Below are 24,455 nucleotides of genomic sequence, written 5' to 3'. Positions count from 1 at the left end.
CTTTACAAACGGCAAGAGGCTGGAATTACGTCTGCCAAATTTATTACTACAAAAACAAACAAGACATGAACCAAGATACAGGAGCTTTGAAACACTATCTGAGCGGTTGCTTTCAGCAAACCAGCCCTCCCCACACATTCCCTTTATAAAGAGTTCAGGGCGTGGCTTCTCTCTGCCTCCTTCCGAGAAGCCCCATTGCCTTCCTCTGTTTACTCCTACTTGACTGCCTCCTGCGTCGGGCGTCCTTGAACAGGGCCAGCTGTGGGTCATCTTCGCTCACACAGCTGGGTCTCCATGGTGACCAAGTGGGAGGGGCCTGCCTGAGGGCTATCATCAGCAAGATCTTCAACCCCCTCAGCAAGGTCTTCAACACCCCCCTCCTCCTCTGAGTCGTCCGACCCAACTGCCGAACCCACAGGCTGACCCTGAATCACAACAGTGGAGCGCAACTATGTGCAAATTGACAAAGAGGCCTTGGCCATCGTGGCCGGGGTTAAGAAGTTCCATGACTATTTATTTGGGAGGCAGTTCACGGTCTTTACTGACCACAAGCCCTTGCTAGGCTTGTTCACAATGGACAAGCAGACACCGCAAATTCTGTCACCACGAATGTTGAGGTGGTCTATTTTCCTTTCGGCCTATGACTACAGGCTGGTACACAAACCCAGTAAAGAAATGGGCCATGCAGACGACCTTAGCAGATTGCTCTTGCCACAGGTGGAACCCGATCCAGCTCCAGCTGCACGCATTTTAGCAATTCAAGACTTGCCAGAGTTTCCCCTCCATGCAGGAGATGTCACTGCAGAAACAGCAGCTGACAAAATCCTAAGTTGCATTTTGGCTTGGATTCACACAGGATGGCTGGAAAATAGCGAGGGGGCCGAGTTTCAGAGTTTTTTCAGTCAGAAAAACGAGCTTTCGGCTCACAAGGGATGCATCCTTTGGGGTAGCAGGGTCGTAATCCCCAGTTCACTCAGGCCCAGAGTTCTCCAGTTTCTGCACGAGGGCCAACCGGGCATCGTCCGTGTTATGTACTGGGCTTGTGGTGATACACCACATGCGTTGCTGGAGCAGCTAACAGCTCTCCAGTAACCCAGACTAGCTGTCTCCTGTCTTGCAATTGGCTAGCCCCAGGTGGCAAGAGTGGGTTCAAACCTATTGGCTGCCGCCTAGGGGCTAGACTATATATTGTGGCTGGTTGCAGCCAAGTTTCAGTTCAGTTCTAGCAAGAATAAAGTATGAGTTATCCTGAACTCAGCCTCGTGTCGTCATTCCTGCACACAAGAGCCCACGACTTAACAGTCTGGATAAAGGCACTGGCAAGGAGCTACCTCTGGTGGCCAGGGCAAGATAAAGCTATCAAGGCCCAAGTACACGGGTGTCACATGTTTCAACAGTCCAGACCAGAGATGCCCCAGGCTCCTGTCCACTGATGGGAGGAAACGCACACACCGTGGTCAAGGATCCACATCGATTTTGCTGGGCCCTTTCAGGGACAGTTGTTTTTAATAGTGGTCTATAGTCACTCTAAATGGTTGGAGGTGGTTCCAATGCCCAATATGACTACTGCAAGGACCATCCAGGTGTTGCAGTCATTGTTTGCAATGCATGGGCTTCCAAATGTCATAGTCTCTGGCAATGGAGCCCAGTTCACTGTGTCAGAGTTCCAGGCCTTTCTCAGGGCCAATCCCATTAGGTATGCCATGTCGGCTCCTTTTCACCCATCGTCAAACGGGCAAGCAGAATGCATGGTTTGCAAAACCAAAGAGTCCCTTAAATGCATTACTACAGGGGACTGGCACCACAGGCTGGCCGACGTTTTGTTATGCCAGCATACGCCAGCATACAGGCAAGAGCCCCGCAGAGCTGCATTGGGGAAAGAGACTAACAACAAAATTGGACAGACTGCACCCCGATAGAGTAGCCTCCAACATGGCACATCTGAAGGCACCTAGGCATTTACAGGTGGGGGACCGGGTTTGGACTTGGAACTACAGGGAAGGGCAGTTGTGGGTGCCAGCAAAAGTTGTTAAAGTGTCAGTATCACTCTCCTATGAGGTGATCCTGGAAGATGGGTGAGTCATTCGCTGACATGTCGATCAGTTGCGCCAGTAACTAACGGAGCAGTCATCGGCTGAGGACTCCCAAGGGGAGCAAACCTGGAGTCCACAATCTCACACTTCAGCAGAGCAGTTTGGACGCTCTGAGACATTTTGTGCAATAGAGAATGGGGACAGGGCCATAAAAACACTTCCCCCAACCAGACCGCAGGGGCTGGGCAGTCACCCAACACCCAGCAGCAGCCATGCCAATTTAGCGGCACCATTAGACTTTGGGCTAGGCCGACTGGGACAGGCCAGCCAAAGGGACTCAAGTTGTTTTGATTCCACCAAGCCCAGGTCTACCAAGCATGTCAGACGAACTGGTAGACCGGGAGATTCCAGCAACCTCTTGATGCTGTGAACGAGCCCAAAGACCCGCCAAATTTCTTCAAGATTTTGTAACCAAATAATTGTGTGTTCCATCCAGGGGGAAGGGGTGTAATGTATTGGCCTTTTGTATATGTTGTAAGTGTTTGCTCTTATTGCACTGCTTGCCAATTGCTTGCATTCAATTGCTAAGTGCTAGTTCACGTGTATGTTGTAACGGTTGCTAGCCGGCCCAGACTAGTTGTCTCCAGCCAGCTAAGTAAGTCTTTGGGTGGGAAACCTACGCTTCAAACCTATTGGTCGCTGCCTATTGGCCAACCTGTTATGAAAAAGCATGTTGCTGTTTTGAACCTTCCGTCTCGCTCAATGCCTGCAAGAACTGGCTACACAACAGAGAAGACTCCTGAGAATACTAAAAAGGTAAAGGATCCCCCTGTCCAGTTGTGTCCGACTTTTGGGGCCGGTGCTCATCTCCATTTCTTACGCTTCTGAACTGCTGGGTGGCAGGAATTGGGGCAGGATCAGGAGGTTACCACCTCATGTGGCGCTCAGGTCTCAAATCCTTTCTAGCTGTCAAGCTCAGCATCTTTAAATACTCAGCCATCACACACACCCCTCCCGAATACAATGGACACCCAAAAAAACCCCAAACTGATGGATCATCAAACAAATCAACCCAGACTTCTCACTCAAGGCACAAATGACCAAGATAAAATTATCCCATTTGGGGGCATATCAAAAAAGACTAGCTTGCTAGAGAAGTCTCTAATGCTGGGGAAGGTGGAAGCAAAAAGAAAAAGAGGATGACCACCAGCAGCAAGCTGGATGGGCTGTTACCGTGGTGATGAATGCACTGTTGGGAGACTTGAAAAAATAGGTTAGAATAGATCATCATGGAGAAAATCTACGTGGCCCCTAAGAACTGAAAACAGCTTGATGGCACATAATAAATAAAAATAAAATAAATATATTGGTGTTTTTTTTTTATAAAACAGCACGTTCTCTCTAATTCTACCTCATGATAATCCCATATTGTAAATCAATCTGCCATCACCCGAAGGATTCGAGGGTGTTGGTTACCTAATAAAAATACTACCGAGAGGGTTACTATTCTTAAAGGCTCAGCTGATTTTCTTGCAACACGTTGAGATGCTTCTGTAGCCACTATACTATTGCACAGAGGCTCCAGCCTGCCGAGTTCCGGTTCAGCTCCCGTTGAGAACGCCGCTAGCCTTTGTCTGACAGCTGGTGTCGCAAGAACGTTTCTGAAACCAGCGTAACTTGTACGGATTTTCTTCAGGCGTCTTTCGTGAAAACGTTAGGGAAATTTACTGTCGAAGGAAGTGGGAGTTCAGCGGGCGTTTTCTTCTCTGAGAAAAGAAACAAAATCTTCAGACTGGACCAGGAAGAGTGAGCTGTAAAGAGCCAGCCTCGTTCTTTGGAGCACTGTGGGTCCTTCCCCATCCCCACCCCCTCTGTACTCCTCACCCGTTGTCGCTAAGGCTCTTTTTTGCTTGGAGCCCTGATTGCGTCTGGGGGTCCCCCCCCCACACACATACACACTCCGGTACAAGCTGAATATAAGACTGACCAGGAGCTGCTATGGGACGAGCGGTGGGAAGCGAAAGAAGCAGTGATAACCAGCAGGTAAGTGGAGGCGAGGCGAGGCAATGCCGATGCCGATGGGGTTGCCTGGGACCTTCCGTAGGTTTGCGTGGTTAGGTCAGGCTTCCGGTTTGCATTTTTGGAGAACGATAAAAACAAGGCGTAAGAGAGGAGGAAAATGGCAGAACTGGTTTAATGAATGCCTGTGGGACGAAATCTCTTCCTCTTGCAGGTCAACCACATGTGTTGAAGTGCAGGCCACTTGAATTCCCAGCCTGCGAACCGCCCTCCAGCACATCTGGAGGCACCACGCTGGGGATGTAGAACTGTGCCCATATCATCTGCTAAATATTTTCAGGAGATCCTTGTCGCTCATTTCCTTTGAAATTAAGTACGCTGACCCACCTTGCAGCAGCGTGTTAAAGAGCGGAAGAAACGTTTTTCACGTTCTCACGTACATAACTTACATGTTGTGCTGGTTATCACTAACGCGTCCGGTTTGCAGAAATCCCTGCGGCCGATGGAGGAGAGCAAAAAGCTACGCAAACTCTTAATTTGAAAAGAACTATTTAGTGGCCCTCTGGGTTTTGTAGCCTTAATGGTTTTTTGCGTGGTTATTCTTCCTGGTTATAAATGGGTATGAACATTTGATATGTTTTGCAGGTAAGGTCAGCTATGGCTTGTAACGATTTCCACAAGACTTGAAAGAATACATTAGATCATCATGGAGAAAATCCATGTGGCATATAGTTCTTCTGTTAAGATTTGTTACGCAGTTATTTTGATTAAAATCAGTGCTTTTTTTGTAAAAGAAAAAGGAGCCGGAACTCACACATGTCATACAGCCTGCCTTGCCTATATCCTACAAGGTTCCATCCAAAAAAGGTGCCGGAACTCCGTTCTGAGCGTTCTATGAGAAAAAAAAGCCCTGATTAAAATATATATTGAAATATGGGATACTGTTAAAAATAAGTAAGCTTTGCTTTCCCCATACTGGCTGGGAAATTCTGGGAGTTGAAGTCCGCCCATCTTAAAGAGGCTAAGGTTGAGAAACACTGGTCTACAGAAGGACTGCCAGATCTGAATTGCAGAAATCAAGAGGACCCTTAGGCAGCAGCTAAAAGATAGGAAGGCTTTGTTGCCCTCTAATGGTCAGCCAGTATATATGGAATTGGGAAAAATGTATTTTTGCTTCTTGATGGAAACATTTTACCCTCTTTTAGGACACAGCCAAATAATACATTTTACAGTAGTAGCTGACGTCCTCTTTTCTCCTAGCAAAGTGTTTTCCTTTTTTTTTTGCTCCACATCCAATTGCATATAATAGCAATATTCCCTTTCCCAGTAATTAATTTTGTGCTTGATAAACTTGAATTGGGTCTATCATTTGGATTGGTTGATTTAATTTGGGTGTGTTTTATCAGAATTATCTTGATTATTGTATAGCTAGCATATTTAGATCTCTGTGATGTTTCTGACTGGGCACTTGAATTATTTTCTGTGGGTTGAAGACACTAGTGCTGTGGAAAGAATGTGACTAAATGCTGCTTGCCTTGATAGACAACCATGATCTTCTCTACATGCCTTCAATATCTTTTGGAAGAATGGCTTCTTAACAATCTTCTTTATATAGTTGTTTACTCAGTGCTGCTGCTTGCTACTATATTATTTGCCGTTCCACTTGCCATCGTATTATTTTTCTATCTTTCTGCTTTATTATTCCACCTGTATCAAAGGACTCTCAAACTGAATGGAAATTATTGCAGTAATATATGGGATCCTGTGAAGCTAATTATAGCAACCATAATGGATGCATATGGAAGATTATGGCATGGTAAGCAAATGTGTATTAGTGAGAAACTTACATTGTGTTACAGAATTATCTACAGTTGTTGGATTGTGTCAGTATAACTGTACTTACAGAGGTAGCAGATGTTTTCACTCGCAGTATTTTGTATCAAACTCTTCCATAAATTATTTATTCACTTAATAAGTGTACATGGCTGCCTATTTCACTGAACATAATTCTGGGTGACGAACAACCAGCAGTTAATACAATATTTGTTTTTAAAGTATTATTAGCTATTTAAGTCCTCCAATTGCAATATGCATTATGCAAAAGCACTAAACATGGGAACATTGACCAACATCCAGAGTGCACAAACAAATAATATGATAGTATTTAATATATTTGACTTATTTGCCTCAGTTTCCTTTATATGTCTTATTTCTTTGAATTTTGTTGTTATCTGTTTGAAGGATCAGTAATTGCCCAGTCCTGCAGTACAGGGTTGGGCAATTACTGATTCTTTAAATAATGTCAAATTTCAGTTCCTGGTGGTTGCAAATTTAATCATGAATGATGGTGGGTGTTAAGTGTTAAGTGTACTGCCAGGTCAACATGGATTTGATGGATTTTCTGTTGATCACCTACCACAGCTGCCATATGCTTACCATTATAATTAGTTCTGGCTTTTTGCTACTTGAGAAATGCCAAGTATTGCTGAAGCATTTTGTTGCACTGAGAGGAGAAAGAAGGTCACCGGAGGGGAATTCTGTCTTGTTTTGCCTCCCAACTTCTACTAACCCAATAGGATTGGATATTGTGATTCAGTAAAGGAGCCCAAAGACAGTATAGTCTTGATTATATCATAAGATGCTTGGAAAGCGAGACCTGTCACAAACATAAACACAAAATTGCCATCAGTGTAATTTTATTCCACATTTTTGTAGTAGAAAGAATTGGCATTTTGGTATAAAACTGAAGGATTTGGGGAGAGGCTTTTATTACTAGTCAACTAGGGCTACAGATTTATAAATACTTCTGCTCCAGTAGTATCTTAGGGTGTGATTACAAATTCAAATTACAGCATGCTTGTTGACAAGGACGCTCCAGTTGTTGAGTTGAAACACTTGAGGGACAGGATTGTTATCTGCAGATGCTCAAATTTATGCACCATAGCATAACCTTTTCTGTATTGCCAAGTATTCCTCAGACTGTTCGTCTCTAGCATAGGAATCCATCAATGAAAGCATCTCATAAGAATTCGGCTGTGGGTGCTCTGATTGAAGAAGTGAAGCAGTAGTACTTGCTGGTTCTTCCCTCCCTGTAAAATCTGTAGCAATTTGTACCATGATCTTGGAAGGTGGGAGCAGGGTAAATAACAAATTCTGGGATAGATCTAGGGATGCAAAAAGATAATTAAAGAAAATGTCTTCTCTCTTGCTCAGTCACTGGAATGTTTCAGTGAATGGATTTTTGGAAAACTGTTTTTAAATGGTTAAGACAACACTCCCCCAAGTAATTATATTAGACATGTGCAATACAGTTTTCTTGGCAACATTACAGAAGTTGTATTACTGAACCTCTAAGACAGGGGTCAGCAACCTGAAACAGTGAAAGAGCCACTCGGAACCAGTTGCCTCACAAAAGGAAAAACTGGGAGCCGCAAAAAATGTGTGCACATGCGCGTACACGCGTGCATGTGCAGAACAGGGTTTGACTGAAGAGTGGAGCCAAGGCGAGATATGCACCTACCCTGCATATTTGAATTGATTGGTTGAACTTTTTAGTCCCACTTTTTTTTGGGACTGCACATGGCAGAGGACTGGGAGCCGCAGGAGACGGCTGAAAGAGCCGCATGCGGCTCTGGAGCCGCGGGTTGCAGACCTGTGCTCTAAGAGAATGTTTTGTTTGCTTTGATCTGAAATTTCCTATCAGTTTCTAAATACTTAAGTAAAAAAAAGGTAAAGGTTCCCCTGCACATGCGTGCTGGTCGTTTCCGACTCTAGGGGCCGGTGCTCATCTCCGTTTCAAAGCTGAAGAGCCAGCGCATGTCCGAGGACGTCTCTGTGGTCATGTGGCCGGCATGGCTAGACGCCAAAGGCGCACAGAACGCTGTTACCTTCCCACCATAGTGGTCCCTATTTTTCTACTTGCATTTTTACGTGCTTTCGAACTGCTAGGTTGGCAGAAGCTGGGATGAGTAACAGGCACTCATTCTGTTACGCGGCACTCGGGATTCGACCCACCAAACTACCGACCTTCTGATCGACAAGCTCAGCGTCCTAACCCACTGAGCCACCGCGTCCCTAATACTTAAGTAGTTAAGTCTAATTAGCCAAGATTAGTTAGGTGCCACCACTTGCTATGACTCCATAAATGAAAGAAGTTCACAGAAAATATACTCTTAATTCAAACTATGTTTAACCATAGATGGCAGCTTTTACTACATGGAACTTTCAGGCAATTGTTTGATTGTGACTACTTATTAGTTAATCATATCTAAAATATGATTTTCTGCAATTGAAACATTCATGTAGTAAATATGCACGACAGCTTAATTAGTGCATTACTGATTTATATAGCACACTTATGGCTAAATATAAGTTGGATGCTGAGTTCGTATTTCAGTTCTTTATGCAGAATAAAGATAGTTTTATTTATTTTTTCTTAATATATTCAGAAATGTTAATCCTGATCAAATAACTATTGATTTATACTTTGCATTTCAAACAGGGTATGAGCTCCATGGCATCGAAAACATACCAGATGGGCCGGGCCTAATTATTTATTACCATGGAGCGGTTCCCTTGGACTACTTGTATTTTCTGGCTAAATTTTTTATTCTGAAGCGCAGGTGTTGTTACTCAATAGCAGATGATTGTCTTTTCATATTTCCAGGTGATGTTTATAAGCTATATTAATATGTACGATGGTAAAACATTTCATTCAGTTTGTTTTTCCAAACTTAGGAAACTTGAAATATGGATTTTTTATGTGATCAGTTTCCTGTGTTGGTAGCCAGCAGCTGTCAACAGTTCTCAAAACTTGTTTTAGAAAACACTTTCTATTTGCTAGAAATTGTTGGCTAGTATTTATAATTTAGAAGCGGGTTAAAGAAAAGAGTAGGGAAAAAAATTCTTATCTAATATGGAACTAACAGTTCTAAATAGGCTTGTGACATAATATGTAGTCTGTTCTTAGAATAGGTTGCTCATGAAAAGAAAATGAATTATAATAGAGTCATAAAGTGTTTCATAAAACTAACCCCAAACAAACACACCTCAGTTCTGGATGTTTTGCAGAATCACTGTAGATGAAGTGGGCTTTTAACATAGAGAACACATGTGAGCTGAAATGATTTTAAGAGTAGTGTGTATTGCTCCTCCTTTCCCTGCTTTATTTCAGGAGCTCCCAGAATAGATGATGGTGATGGTGAGGATGATGATGATGATGATGATGATGATGATGATGATAATGATTTATTTAATTTAATTTAATTTAATTTAATTTATTATCATTTCTATACCGCCCTTCTCCCGAAGGACTCAGGGCGGTGTACAGGGCAAGAATAAAACACAGAAATTTACAAAAATTAAAAGATAATTAAATACATGCCCGATTAAAATACAATAGATACATAGTAAAAACCCCAATAAGAATGATAAAAAACCCCACCAATCCCCCCTCAGGCCAGGCCGGCTTGCTCGAACAAGTATGTTTTCAGATCGCGGCGAAAGGAGCGCAGATCGGGCGCCGTCCGGAGCTCAACCGGTAACTGGTTCCATAGCTCCGGAGCGCCCACAGAGAAGGATCTCCCCCTGGGGGCCACCAATCGACATTCTCTGATCGGTGGCACCCTGAGGAGGCCCTCTCTGTGGGAACGCACAGGGCGCAGGGAGCTTGATGCCGGCAGCAGATGTTCCCTGAGGTACTCCGGCCCCATGCCATGGAGGGCTTTGAACACCATTACTAGCACCTTGAATCTCACCCGGAAGACAACTGGCAACCAATGCAGCTCACGGAGCAGAGGTGTCACGTGGGAGTATCGGGAAACTCCCAACACAACTCTCGCGGCTGCATTCTGTACCAGTTGGAGCCTCCGGGTGGTCCTCAAGGGAAGCCCCATGTAGAGGGCGTTGCAGTAGTCTAGACGAGAGGTCACGAGCGCGTGAGTGACCGTGCATAAATCATCCCGGCTTAGGTAGGGCCGCAACTGGCGCACCAGGCGAACCTGGGTGAAAGCCCCCCTAGTCACGGCCACCATTATTAAACTTGCATGCTATCTGACCCTTCTTTCTGCTACTAATCCATGTTGCTCTGGCTCTAATCTGTGTTCTATCAGAAAGTGTCCAAATGGTTTAATTCCTTTAATTCGTTTCCACAAACAAGAAACAAAATTGCTTATAACACCTAATCTTGCATTGGCATTGCTCTTTTATATTCTATATTAAATCAATTAGGCTCATTTAAAAACCACACAATTCCATGCAAATTTCAAATTCTCCACGCAAGTACATGGTTAGGCAAGATGGTTAACAAAGTAATATAAAGTTATGCTGTGCCAAATGGCAGAAATTATGCCATTTCTTAGTCTGTTTTTTTGAATATATAGGATGGATAAAATTTTTGTACTACAGTTTAATTTTAAATGACTTAATAAATTTTTGCATACTATAAATTTTTAAAATGTTCTTATTTGGCCAAATATGTGAAGCATTTCTATAATGACTTATCTGTATTAAAAATAATTTCAAGGTATCACTTTGAATTGGGTTCTGCAACTTTAAACATAGCAAATTAATTGAAAGTACGTTAAATTTTCATATAACTAGTATTTCACCCTTCAGGTGAAATTAAAAATTAAAACAAATGAAGACTGAAAATATCTTTCTCCTTTATTTATTATCGTGTTAGAACTACCTGTACATAAGAGACTGTATCTTTCCCCAATCAGATTCACACACTTTAAAATTCTGATTTGATCCCTCCCTATTATCTTAAGGTAAAACATTACTGCAACTTCATCGATCTTTACACATAGCATATTATTTTGTAATCTTTCACTTTCTTTCAGGTGTTAAAGCATTAACTGGTGTGACAGGTATTATAGAAAATAAAAAGGAAGAGTGTTTAAATGTTCTCAAGAAAGGCAAGCTACTTGGAATTTCTCCAGGAGGAATGAGAGAAGCACTCTTTAGTGATGAGTCATACAAGCTCATATGGCATAAGCGCAAAGGTTTTGCTCAGTTAGCTATAGATACAAAAGTGGTAAGTATGGTGGTCATATCATTATTAAATCTTTGCTGATTATGGTTTATCAGACAAAACATGATGTTAACTGGAAAACTTAAGTTTTTTTATGGAAGTATTGTGATCGGGGTTTTTTTTTAGAATAACAGTTCACAAAGTATATTTACTGTAACTGCTGTTTAAAAGTTAAATAGGTGAAGTAATGGTAGCCTATTTCATATTTCCTAATTTTGAAACAAAACGGAATAGCTTTTTATTTAATTCTTCATGGTTATAACAGCAGAATGCTTTTCCTTCAATTAACTTAGGTCCATACTGTATCTCCCTTCTTGTTTATATCACATCTTCTGCGACTTTACTGCCATGACAGAAAATACTGTTCTACCATTATCTTAATGAATGAATGATCATGATCATGATCATGATGTAGGAAGGGATCTTGTAGGTCATCTAGTCCAACCCCCTGCTCAGGCAGGAAACCCTATACCATTTCAGACAAATGGCTGTACAGTCTCTTAAAAACTTCCAGTGTTGGAGTATTTACAGCTTCTGGAGGCAGGTTGTTCCACTGGTTAATTGTTCTAACTGTCAGGAAGTTTCTCCTTAGTTCTAGGTTGCTTCTCTCCTTGATTAGTTTCCATCTGTTGCTTCTTCAGGCGCTTTGGAGAATAGCTTGACTCCCTCTTCTTTGTGGCAACCCCTGAGATATTGGTAGACTGCTATTATGTCCCCCCTCACCCTTCTCTTCATTAAGCTAGACATATCCATTTCCAGAAACCGTTCCTTATATGTTTTAGCCTCCAGTCCCTAATCATCTTTGTTGCTCTTCTCTGTACTCTTTCTAGAGTCTCAACATCTTTTTTACATCGTGGTGACCAAAACTGGATGCAGTATTCTAAGTGTGGCCTTACCAAGGCATTGTAAAGTGGTATTAATACTTCGTGTGATCTTCATTCTATCCCTCTGTTAATGCAGCCTAGCACTGTGTTGGCTTTTTTGGCAGCTGCAGCACACTGCTGGCTGATATTTAAGTGATTGTCTACTAGGACTCCAAGATTCCTCTCACAGTTACTACTATTGAACAAGGTACCACCTATACTATACCTGTACATTTGGTTTTTCTTGCCTAAATGTAGAACCTTACTTTTTTCACCACTGAATTTCATTTTGTTATATAGCGCCCAGTGTTCAAGTCTGTCCAGATCCTCCTGTATCTTAAGCCAATCTTCTGGAGTGTTTGCTATTTCAGTATCTCACATATTCAGTTATTTAACAAGCAATTACAAATTTTATATTTTTAACCCTCTGATTAGATATTCATTGGAGTTAAAAGTACTGACCTATTTCAAAGATTTATGATTAAATAATTGGCATTTTGTGTATACAGAATGATGGTTGAAGTAGGTATCCAGTATGGAGGGAAAGGCCATATTAGAATGGATAATGAAACTAACCATGCAAGTAGAAATAGTTTATAAATACAATGGTATCTTGGTACCTAACTGCTTTGAAACTCATAAAATTTGGTACTTAATGCATTTTGAAGTGAACATTTTGTCCTGGTACTCATTGTTTGGTACTCAATGCACAAGCTAGAACTTGTGACTATAGGCAGCCTTCTAACTCACTGTATTATTCCTTATGGGGAAAATTTGTTTGGTACTCATCATTTCTGGTACTCACATCTCCTGAAAACAACGCTGAGTACTGAGGTACCACTGTAGAGTACTTGGAGAGAAAATTAAGTCTCCAACATTTGGGTCCTTTTCTCTTAGATTCCTAGCATTTTGAATTCTTTCTGCTTCTTGTTTGTTTTTTTCATTTTATCCCTTCAGACCCATTTGGATTTTGTATTGTTTAATAATCAAGAATAGGAAGGAAGGCATTATAATCTTATTCAACCATTTACAGTTCACTTTATTTTTATACAAAAATAGGTAAGCTAAGTTTACCTATACACTGCAACAAGACTACCTTGCTTGTTAGAACACAGAATCTATCTTGCATTAAAGTGAAACTTTGGTTCCATTTGTGGTTCGCTGACCAAAATAACCAGCTGACTTTACCATTAGCAATGAATGCTGCATTTGTCACAAGAATTACTAAAACTGATAATTTAATTGTTATCATCACCTTATTTAAAAGCATTATGTAAAATTCTCAATTGACCAAGGCAAGATGGGTAGTGAAGTTCAGTATCCATGGGCCTATTTGGGACTGACTATAGTACAGCAGTGGCGAACCTATGGCATGCGTGCCAGAGGCAGCACTCAGAGCCTTCTCTGTTGACACGTGCCACCACCGCTGCCAGCATCAGGTCCTTCAGGGCGCCACCACCACCCGGAGCAGGAGCCCCACCTGGCACAAAGGAGGTGAAGCGGCCGACTAGCAATCTCGAGTAGAGGTGGCAGAGCAGAGCTCACCAACCATTGTCGGTTGGTGGACTGGAAGAAAAGGGAGGGGGAAGCATTTTACACACATGGATGCGCGCACGGGGCCACGAGCATGCAGGTGCTGTAAATGGGGCAGGGTTAGTGCCTGTGTGATACTCACTAGCCCTGCCCCATTCTTGCGTGATGCGGTGCCTTGTATCTGCACCCTGTGGTGCGACGGTTGCCATTTTTGCGCCTTGCAGTACGGTGGCCAATTTTTGCGCCTCCATTTTATCATGCCGGAGGCAGCACTCAGAGGCGCCTCCCTGTCCCCTCCCCGAGGGGACCAGAATGCTGATGCATCCTTGGCACTTTGTGATAAGTGAGTTTTGGGTTGCGTTTTGGGCACTCAGTCTCTCAAAGGTTCGCCACCACTGCTATAGCACATAGAAAACAGTGACCTGAATGAAAGAGGAATAAATGAAATCTTCTGTGTCATCTTTGTATAGTCTGCACCTCAAGTCCTGTTTAGTGTGGTTGATCCATGCTTTTATGAATCCATTGCTTAGTGACTATTTTTTTATAAGTTCTATTATTTTTTAAAAAATTACAGTCTTTAGAGCTTAGTAAACAGCATGTTGTTTGGAGTCACATATTTAACATTAACTTTTTCAATATAAATCTATTCAGTACTGCACAATCCATTTTTTTTTATCCTTCTTTCTTCCCCATATTTTTTCCATTTTCCCCTCATTAAACAATTACAATTCTTGGTACTATTGATGTACACAAAATTAGATATATTCATCTTCATCATATTTTACTAGTATTGTACAAATAACAATATCAATTCATAAATCAATATCCTGTTTTTCGTGTTCTTATTAAAGTTTGATTTCTCATCAATATTTAAAGTATATTTGTCATTTATGATTTTCTCAGTATTATTTACATTCATACAGCTAAAAATATATTCCTACCAATCCTCCACTTATTTTCAAATTTCCCATATCAAAAGAAGAAAAAATGCTATTTTAATTCTTAATCATATCTTCCATTATAAAAATCTAGTTGTATCTTAAGGGTCATCCATATTAAACAGTTCCCCTTCCGACAGATCAAATCCTCTGTTTTTTAAATCTAACTCTTGCTTTCTTTCTTTGCCAAGTTGCTTTCCAGGCCAAGGCAATTAAATCGCCCCAAAATTTTCTTTCTATTTTTGTGAAAGCTGCTTGGCATGAGGAAAACAATTTAAGTAGAGTACTTTTAGGGGGAACTCCGCCCATCCATATTCCTTAAATATTTCCCCTGCCCGCTCTATATTCCATTTTCCAGAATCTTCTTCCTTGTCCTCAGGTGTATTTTGGAAAAAGGAGTAAGGGGTCTTTTGTATTTTCACTGTTAAGCAGTATTTTATTTGTATATGGCAGTCCATATTTCCCTTCTCTTATCTCCTCCATCTGTAGGTCCATTTCCTCTGCTTCATCCTCTGTTTTCTGGTTTATTTGTTCATACTTTGTAGTCGTTATCTGGGAACTTTCCAGTTGTAGCTTGAATTTGGAGATTTGGTCATTTATATCATTCTCTTTATGATTTCTTTTTATGTCCTCTTTGTGTGCAACAATTGTTTAATGAATTAGCGTAGCATGGAGAATATTTCCTTCTGAAAGGTATTTGTTTTTTTCTTGAGGCATCATTCCTAGAAATCCTCTAGTGTCACCAGTCGCAGAGTGGAACAAAGTTTCTTCTAGTTTTCTAGTCTTTATATGTAGCCTTTATAATCCAGTCCTAATGGCAAAATTTTATAGTAATCCTTTGTCTCATGTATCCTGAAAATTTTCAGTCAGGCAAGGTTGTAATCCACAATGTTCCAAGTGTTCAAAATGTTCAACCTCCCTGCGGCCAGACATATTCAAAAGTCAAATTTTTCTTTCTCTCTCACTAGCTCTTGAGATTAAAAGTCCAAGCTCAGTATTTATAGTCCAAGAAGGTCAGTATGATAAATATGCCAAAATATTTTCTTTTATTACCAGCTGTTCTCCCTTTAGCTGAAAGTCACCAAGCAGTCAAGGGGCTAGTTATGTTGTTGTTGTTAGCTGCGAAGTCGTGTCCCACCCATCACGACCCCATGGACAATGTTCCTCCAGGCCTTCCTGTCCTCTACCATCTTCTGGAGTCCATTTAAGCTCACACCTACTGCTTCAGTGACTCCATCCAGCCACCTCATTCTCTGTCGTCCCGTTCTTCTATTGCCCTCAATCTTTCCCAGCATTAGGCTCTTCTCCAGTGAGTCCTTCCTTCTCATTAGGTGGCCAAAGTATTTGAGTTTCAACTTCAGGATCTGGCCTTCTAAAGAGCAGTCAGGGTTGGTCTCCTCTAGGACTGACCGGTTTGATCGCCTTGCAGTCCAAGGGACTTGTAGGGGCTAGTTATATTGTTATACTAAAATCCATCATTAGATGTCAGTCAAAGTCCATTTTCCACTCTTAAAACAAAGGGTTGATTTCTTATTTCACCTCAATGATTTTTTTTCCAAAGAAAAAATCTTAACTATTATCCCAATTCTGAAATTTATCAAAACTGTAGCTTTGTATTACTTTCATTTCAGTATTATGTATTTCTGTCCTCTATAAAAATTTTAAAATGCTGCTTCCATTCACATCCAGAGATTTTTAGCTTCTTGTGAGCCTTTCCCAGGAAGTTTAGTTGTGAAATAGTAAAGAAAGGATCAATCATCTGGTTCCAAACATGCTGTTTATGATGTGCTAATTAAAGCCTTCATGTCCTGCTTTGGCGAGTTCACTATACTGATAGGGTATCTGATGACTTGCAGGGCATGCACATTGATGGGGTATATCTTGTTCATCCTATTGCACTGGCTCTTCAGGATCTGTGTTAACCTTTGAGGGTAAATGTTGCTGTCTTCTTTGGCTGCCATTTGATTCCCATGTAATTGTGGAATATCAGGTACTTGTAACTAGTCTAAATGTTTGCAATGTGACCTGCTGGTAGTTCCACCCCATCAGTTTTAAACTACTCTCCTTCTCTTTTCTACCATGCCATAACTTTCTCATAAATGAGCAACACATGGTGTCAGAAGGGAATTCTTGCTCAATTCTTCTGCAGCAGTAATGGATGCTAGAGTCCAAGGTTTGATTAACACCAAAAACAAACACTTTTTTTAAAAAAAACCTTTTGGTTTATTAAAAGGTTTATTAAAATGTGATTATTGTTGCACTGTAAAACAGAATCAGCAAAAGGCTAGACAATCAATTGCAACATTACTGAGCAACCTTTACAGAATAGCGCACTTTTTGCTGTTATCTTCTTCTTCCTCCTCTTCTTTTTTAAAAGATGCTCTAGAATTATTGCCAAAATTGAGGCTTCCTGGGAATGTGGAAGGTCAAAGGCAATGCTTTCAGCAAGGATTTCTTAATAGCAAGGATTACATGACAGCAATCAGCTACCACATAGGTCACATAGAAAAACACACTGTTCCAGGGAGTGGCTGGAGATTTCCTGAAATTATATAATACATTTATATTCAGGGATGAAGAAAGCAATGCAGAAATTTGAGGCTTGCTCTGGGCCATGAAAAAAGCAAGATAATAAAAGTTTTATCTTCAGATTTTGTCTACCAAATTAAACCAAAATAACTGATTAATTAGTAAGAGCTTTTAAACTAAGAAGTAAATTTTTTGACAGTGCTACATTGATTATATTTTTGAATAAAGATCAAATTATTTTGGCCATAAGAAACAAGAGAGTGCTGTAACACTTATTTAAAGAAACCAGATGGTCCCCTAGAAAATGCTATTGAAAGTTACTGAAACAGCAAAGATTTATGGAAAGGAAGAAGACCAGAACTGTAATCCAACCCCCTGCTCAAACATTACATGCACTGAACCTCAAATATATGTTCACGTAGGGAAAAAACAACAATCTGGATTATTGTTTGGTACAAATGACTTTATCTATACATAGAAGAAAGTTTAAGATGAAAACCAATCTCCAATATAAGAAGAGAGACTAATTAACACTCCACTCAGAATCCAACACTTCAGTGATAAGGCTTTGACCTCAGATTTTACCTAAAAAAAGATTAAGTAAATTATAGATGCTCTGTCTTGAATACACTTCAGTGATTGAATGGTGAGTGACAGAGTTGTTGTCTTGAAATTCATGTGAAAGCACAGAATGAAGACAACCAATGAGCTATCATGTGTGGCAATAAATTACAGAGGACACTAAATCACATCTTAAAGAGGCCTATGAAATAACTGAGGTCATGGTCATATTAGTGGAAGAAATGTTTGAGACAATCAAGTAGGACTTAACACTATTTTTAGAAAATAGCAAATGGGCATGCCATGAATCCAAAATTCCAGGCGACTATTGTATATTTCCAGAAATTTGTTTAGACTTGTCATAACTTTTCTTAGAAAAGAAATGAAAAGGAAATGTATATGGTCACTCATCTTATCAAATAACTGAGTGGCTAGTAAGTGCTGGATGGTTTAACATAGATATGTTTCTCAACAAAGCAGTGGGGTGGTGGAGATGATGATGGTGAAGAAATAAACCTAAGATTATAGAGAAGATCATATGGGTTGTGGGCTGCAATTTTTAAAAGTTCCATTGTAATAAATAGGCCTTTTTGTGACTTGTTATATCCACATGTAGGCTATTTTCTGAATGTGCAACAGGAAACTTTTATGAAACTATTTGCTGCACATTTCCAAAATTCCTGTGTGCCATTGGCCCTAAAAAGCTTCCCTACTCTTTCTGGGTGACAACATTATTGCTTCCATTTTAGAAGGAGTGCCTTTTTTATTATTGCCTGTTCTAGATTAGTTGAGTTTCTCTTTATAATTTGTGCTTGAAAAAAAGGCATTCTGGTTCATGACATGCATACAACATAGAAAGAACACTGTAAATAACCAAATATATTATGGATATTGAGTACAAACAAATGTAAGATATAATCTATAACTGGTGTCAAACTGCTGGCCCACAGGCCGGATGTGTCATGCCAAAACCGCATCCATCCCATTGCTGGCAATGGAAAAAAAGTTGCGATACATCACGACACGTCATGTGACATTGCGAGTTTGATACCCCTGATCTATAATCTTGCTACATGATTGATTGATAATATTAGCATGGGTGATTGACCCACAGTTGAAACATTACTACATTATGTTCAACTCTTTAAGACCGTAACAAAATGTCTATTTTCTCCTCCAAAGAAAGGGGAAATAAAAAACATGTTCTTCCTATCCTTGGAAGAAGCCATTCAGTCATTCTTTGTATATATCTGTCTTTTCCTTTCTTTTTTAATACTTTTTATTCCTATTGTCTTTTTACTTTCTCTTTTTTTCTTGATTGTTAGTTTGTTTGTTTTTACGTGTATGCTTTGCAAAATGTAATAAAATTATTTGACCAGTCATTATTACATTATGATTGGTGTTCCTAGTCTTATATTTGTTTTACACATAGATGAAGATTATGAGGCCGAAGGGTCAATCTTAAATATTAAGAAAAACTAGAGTCAATCAATGATAATAATTATGCATATATTAAGTGCAGATCGAGTTAGAAAAGATACAAATGTTAGGTGTGTGCATCAAAACTAAGCAAGATCAGTAAGAAATTATGATACCTGCTCTGTGAAAAGACCTCAGTGTATCAAAATAAGGGGTGCCCAAGAGTTTAATGTTTATAAGAGTACCTTAAAATGGTGAGGAACCTGACTCCTCTCATTCATATTCAAAACTGCCACATATTATCCCTCTTGGAACAATTCTTTACCTTTTGAATTTTTTATAATGATGTTTTTATAATGTTAAAACTTTTAATTCTAAATTATTCTGATATTAACGCTTAATTTTATTGATGATATTGTGTACTGCCCAGAGCCCCACTCCCAGAGAAATGGACTGTTAAGAAATATGAAGTAGAGGTAGTTCTCAACTTACAACCACAACTGAGTCCAAAATTTCTATTGCTTGACAGTTAAGGGCGTTTTGCCCCATTTGACAACTTTGCTTGCCACAGTTGTTAAGTGAATCACTGCAGTTCTTAGGTTAGTAACACTGTTGCTAAGTGAATCTGGCTTCTCCATTGATTTTGCTTCTCAGAAGGTCACAAAAAGTGGTCACATGACCCTGGGACACTGCAAGCGTCATAAATAAAAGCCAGTAGTAGGGAAGTGTCTTGAATTTGATCACATTACCATAGGGATATTGAAATAGTCCTAAGTGTGAAACACGGTCTCAAGTCACTTTTTCTCGTCCAATTGTAACTTCAAACAGTCACTAAATGAACTGTTGTAAGTTCAGGACTACCTGTATAAATAAATAAAATAGGGGTTGAAGGATCTTAGACTTTAATATAATTAAATATTTTTTAAAATATTTCTTTTTCTTTAGCCTATTATACCCATGTATACACAAAATGTTCGAGAAGGATATTGGATCTTCGGGCAATCAGGTGAGGCATAATTATACTGCATATTTTAATTTGTTGTTCAATCTATAGCTCTATGTTTTGCATAGCATTTAGATAGAGTGTAAGACACAAACAGATCCCTACCCCATTCTTTTTGGGAATCTGAGCTAATGGTTGAGTAATAGAACAATAATTACGTATTTTTACTTCATTGTAGTTTTAATTGACTTGGGAAAGAAAAGCAATGTATTACATGGTACAGTTATTTCTGCACTTCATAGGTGAGCAAGAGGTTTTCTTAAAGTATAACACAAATGCTGAGTTTGTTCTTCAGCTTCACACCATTCCAAAGACTTAGGAGCATTTTAGATTGTCAGAGGATCTGCAAAAAATAGCTTTGTTTACCCTTTTCCCTATTTGGAAAATGAAGAGGGAAGGAGGGAAACCGCATGATAATTATAGCTTTTAATCACAGGAGTGATATGCATCAAGGCCTCTCCAGAGTGCCTTGCAAAAAGATGTTGTAACCCTATTACAATTTGCTACAACCTGTTCTCTGCTTATTGCCAGGAACTAAACAGCAATATTTGAAATAAAAATGCAGCAAAGTGAATTATGTCATCCATAGGAAATCAGGAGCCAAGTTGATTCAAATGAATGCAGGTTTATTGCATGCTAACCATCTCTATAAGAATCTGAACTAGTAACAGTCAAAGTGAATTGGTGGTAGATAAAAGTCAACGGAATTCAAGGTGGACTTAGATCCCTTGTGGATGCAAAGGGACTCGAGACTGATGACATGTTTGACCCCTCCCTTGGTCTCTGGTCATCTCATACATCTATTTACTTGTGATTTATATATTGAATTTCTTCCATTTCTTTTAATCAATTCTTTACATCCCAGATTTCTTATTCATTCACCCATACCTTAAACCTCCCCATCATTTTATGCTATAAATTGTTAATCTGCTTTCTGTCTTACTAGAATTTAGTTGTAGCATTTCCATACAGAGTTTTTGTGGCAGTCTGAAATCCGAACCCAATTTATCAGTTCTCACAGTGTTAACTAAGCCAGGAGCTAAATAAATTTATTACTAGCTCCACCATCCTGCTATGCAATGTCTTTTCATCTGAATCTCTGCATTGTTGGTAAGAAATCTTACTTGATTGTTACCTTGATCAGATTATTGACAAGCTCCTTTAGTATCCAGAATGCAATTCATTTGACCCTAGAGACTTACATTCATTCCTAATAAATTCCCTTACCTTTTTTTTTTTGAGTTTCAAGCTACAACCCACCCTCTTTATTTTGTTTTTGTTTTTTTTAATGGTCTTGTGGATCATGTCCTTTTATTGGAGATGAAGAAAACAAAAGAGCTATTCAGTAGCAGTCTTTTCTGTTAGTATTTTTCTGCCTTGACTGAAAACCTAGTATATTAATTTTTCCCTTTTTATTTGAACATATATAGATAAGCCTACTTTGTTATTCTTAATAAACTTCAACAATTTCAGCTCATTCTGATTGTTTTTAGTTTTCCTTATATCCAGTCTAAATTATAACCTATTTCTTTTTATTTTTCTCTGTGATAAGTCCCTTTCCAACTCCTTTGTTCTTTTTTGCATTCATAAATGCTGTTTTGTTTTTTTACTTACTTAAATTGCGCACAGCTGTGCTATTACCCCCTACCCCCTCCCTCTTTTTTTAAAAAAGTATATTAGTTTTTCTAGTTTACTCATTTTTTGAGATTTGCAGTTTGCTTTAGAAAACACCATATATATCTTCTTGGTTGGGTTTACATGATAGATGCTACCTTGGTAGTATTGCAAAGTTCCTTTAGTTTGTATTTTTTTGTTTCATTGACTGAAAGAATAGTGTGAGAACACCCATCATCTTGAACTGCCTTCCCCAGTTTTCAAAGTCCATGATGACATATTTAGGTCCTTTCTTTGTAAGTATATTAATCTTACAAAAGTATATTGTATATTAATCTTATAAAAGTATAATAATCATACAAAAATGTTTTGCATGTTTTATTATTTTTATATGTACAATAATTTTCCCTTTTTATAAAAAATGTCCTATTTCTAGATTTTCTTTTATATATGTTTTCTACTTTTTTTATCAAGACTCTGTTGTACTTCTTGAGGACTTATAAACAGCACCACAAGAGAAAAACCACTATTTGTCTGCCTCATCTGGAGTTATAAACAAACTATAGAATAATTTTTTGCATGAATAATAACAAAGCCATGGGGAAAGTCTAGTAATATTGTTACATGCAATGTTTGTATTTCTACCTATGGAGAACTCAAACCACTCATGCAATAAGTGTAAATTGGTTAGATTACTTGAAGAAAAGGTGAAAGGTTTCAAGGCAAGGCAAGCCACTAAAACTCCTGATACTCCCACACTTGTTTATTTATGAAATTTATTTGCCACTCAATTCACTGTTCAGGCAAATTTCAAGAGTGAACATGAAGAACATGATGAACTGTTAAAATCAAAAGTCTCTATCCAAATAAAACCAAGCAAGGATCCTGAAGAGGAAGGGTAAGGGCAATGGTAGTATGTCACATAAAGAACAAAAAGATGGAGAAGATAGCCGAAGCCTTCTCTGGAACTGCACAGTCAATTTCATATCCTCCCCCAGGAAACAGACAGCTGAAGAAAAGACTTTCTCAAATGTTTCAGTGATAAGAAGGTTCCAGTAATAAGAAACAAAGTAGCTCAGACTTGCCCAAACAAAAAAGGTGTGTGTTGGTGATCGCTGACTCAATATTCAGAGGAATAGAGTCATCAATCTGTAGACCAGACAATTTCTTAAGGGAAGTATATTGTCTATCAGGAGCAAAGATTAAAAATGTCACAGAAATAATCAAGCCCACAGATTGTTATCTTTCTCTCACTCATGTTGGGACAAATGATACAGCTAAGAGCCTGAAAACAATTTCAATGGACTATGAGTAATTAGGTAGAAAAGCCAAAGAGTTAGGAGTGCAGGTGTTATTTTCATCTGTACATACAACAAAAGGGTCAACATCCAATGAGGGAACATAGAAGTAAATTTCTGGCTAAAGAATGGTACCATCTAGACCAGGCGTGTCAAACTGCCAGCCCTCAGGCCGGATGCGTCATGTTGAAACCACACCCACCTCATTGTCAGCAATGGGGAAAAAGTCCCGATACATTGCGCGATGTCACATGACGTCGCAAGTTTGACATGCCTGATCTAGACCATGGATTATACAATGTACAGGAAGGGCTTCTGGCAAGAGATAGACTGCACCTCACAAAGACCAGCAAGTAAGTGGAAACAACTGGCTCAGACCATCCTTTAAACTAAAACTGGAGGAGGAAGGATATTAGTTTATAGGACTAAGTCCAACACAGCAAAACAGATAACTAGAAAGGGAATGGTGAACAAGGGGCACAAAAGTACAAATCAGGAGATACAGGAAGCAAAACTAGGGTCAATCATAAAGGGCTCAAATTCCTGAATACCTGTGCCCAAAGTATGGGGAACAAACACGGAGAGCATGAAATTCTAATTTATGAGGGCAAATATGATGTAGCTATTACTGAAACTTGATAGGAAGAGAGGGTGTCAAAATGTATGTAGGGAATAACTACACATTACTAGGGATGAAAGCCTTCTTGAAGATATTTGGGTAAATATTAGAGGGGGAAAAGTAACTGTAGGCACGTTCTGCAAGTCACCCAACTAACCAGAGGGACAGATTAACTTTTGCTAATAGGTTAGCTAAGGTGTGCAAGAAATCACTGTTATAACAGAGGAACTTTAACTATCCTGACATCAACTGGGAAAATGAGATAATAAAGTCCCAAGCAAAAACAATACCACAAAGAAAAACAAATACCATACAAAAAAGCCAAATATGAAAAATGAAAAGAGAGGAGTATTAGCAAAACAGAATACCAGCAAATAGCTTGAATCTGTAAGGAGTCAGACAAAAAAGATAAGGTCCAGAACAAGCCAAGACTGGAAATTAATGCCAAAAATAACACTTTAAAAACCTTTCCTTCAATATGTAAGGAACAAGAAGAAAGTCAAGGGCACTTTTGGTCCACTAATTGAGCAGATGACAAGAAGGTGACAGGCAGCAGGGAGAAAGCTGCTTAATTTCTTCTTTGCATCTATTTTCATGCAAAAGTTAGAAATAGCCTAACCTATCAAAAGCAGTATCAAGGAAGATAGAACAGGTATACAAGTCAAAATAGTGTAGTGAGGAATCAGTATTGAATACCTATCCACCCTGGGCAAGTATAAATCATTTGGTCTAGATCCCTAAATTCTTAAGGAGCGGGCAGACTTAATCTCAGAGCCACTGATTGTAATCTTTCAAGCTCCTGTAGCACAGGGGAAGTAACAGAGACTGGAAAAGCTGATATGGTTCCAATCTACAAAAAGGGGAAAAAATAGGTCTAGGAAATTATAGGCCAACTAGTTTGATATGAAAAGCCTGGGTGGGGAAATCCAAGAAAAGATAATAAAGGATTTGTTGAAAACATATACCAGACAAACCTTACTGTGTTCTTTGATA

General features: G+C 39.4%; 1 protein-coding gene across 1 annotated transcript in view; it reads left to right on the top strand.

Annotated features, from left to right (window-relative positions):
- Positions 1–5,600: 5,600 nt before the first annotated feature.
- The window catches only part of LOC308666705 (uncharacterized protein), a gene marked incomplete at its 5' end in the record, with an annotated part of 46,231 nt that continues 27,376 nt past the window's right edge, over positions 5,601–24,455 (top strand). Inside the window, 4 exons of the mRNA XM_081325600.1 lie at positions 5,601–5,868; positions 8,554–8,718; positions 10,895–11,088; positions 19,874–19,934. Of these exons, the coding sequence (XP_081181726.1) occupies positions 5,601–5,868; positions 8,554–8,718; positions 10,895–11,088; positions 19,874–19,934 (688 nt within the window). The remainder of the gene's footprint in view (positions 5,869–8,553; positions 8,719–10,894; positions 11,089–19,873; positions 19,935–24,455) is intronic.

The sequence above is a fragment of the Vipera berus genome (genome assembly GCF_964194415.1).
Source record: "Vipera berus genome assembly, chromosome: 3".
Lineage (NCBI taxonomy): Eukaryota > Metazoa > Chordata > Lepidosauria > Squamata > Viperidae > Vipera > Vipera berus.
Note: the sequence above shows the minus strand (reverse complement) of the source record. Positions and strands in the feature narration are given on the sequence as shown.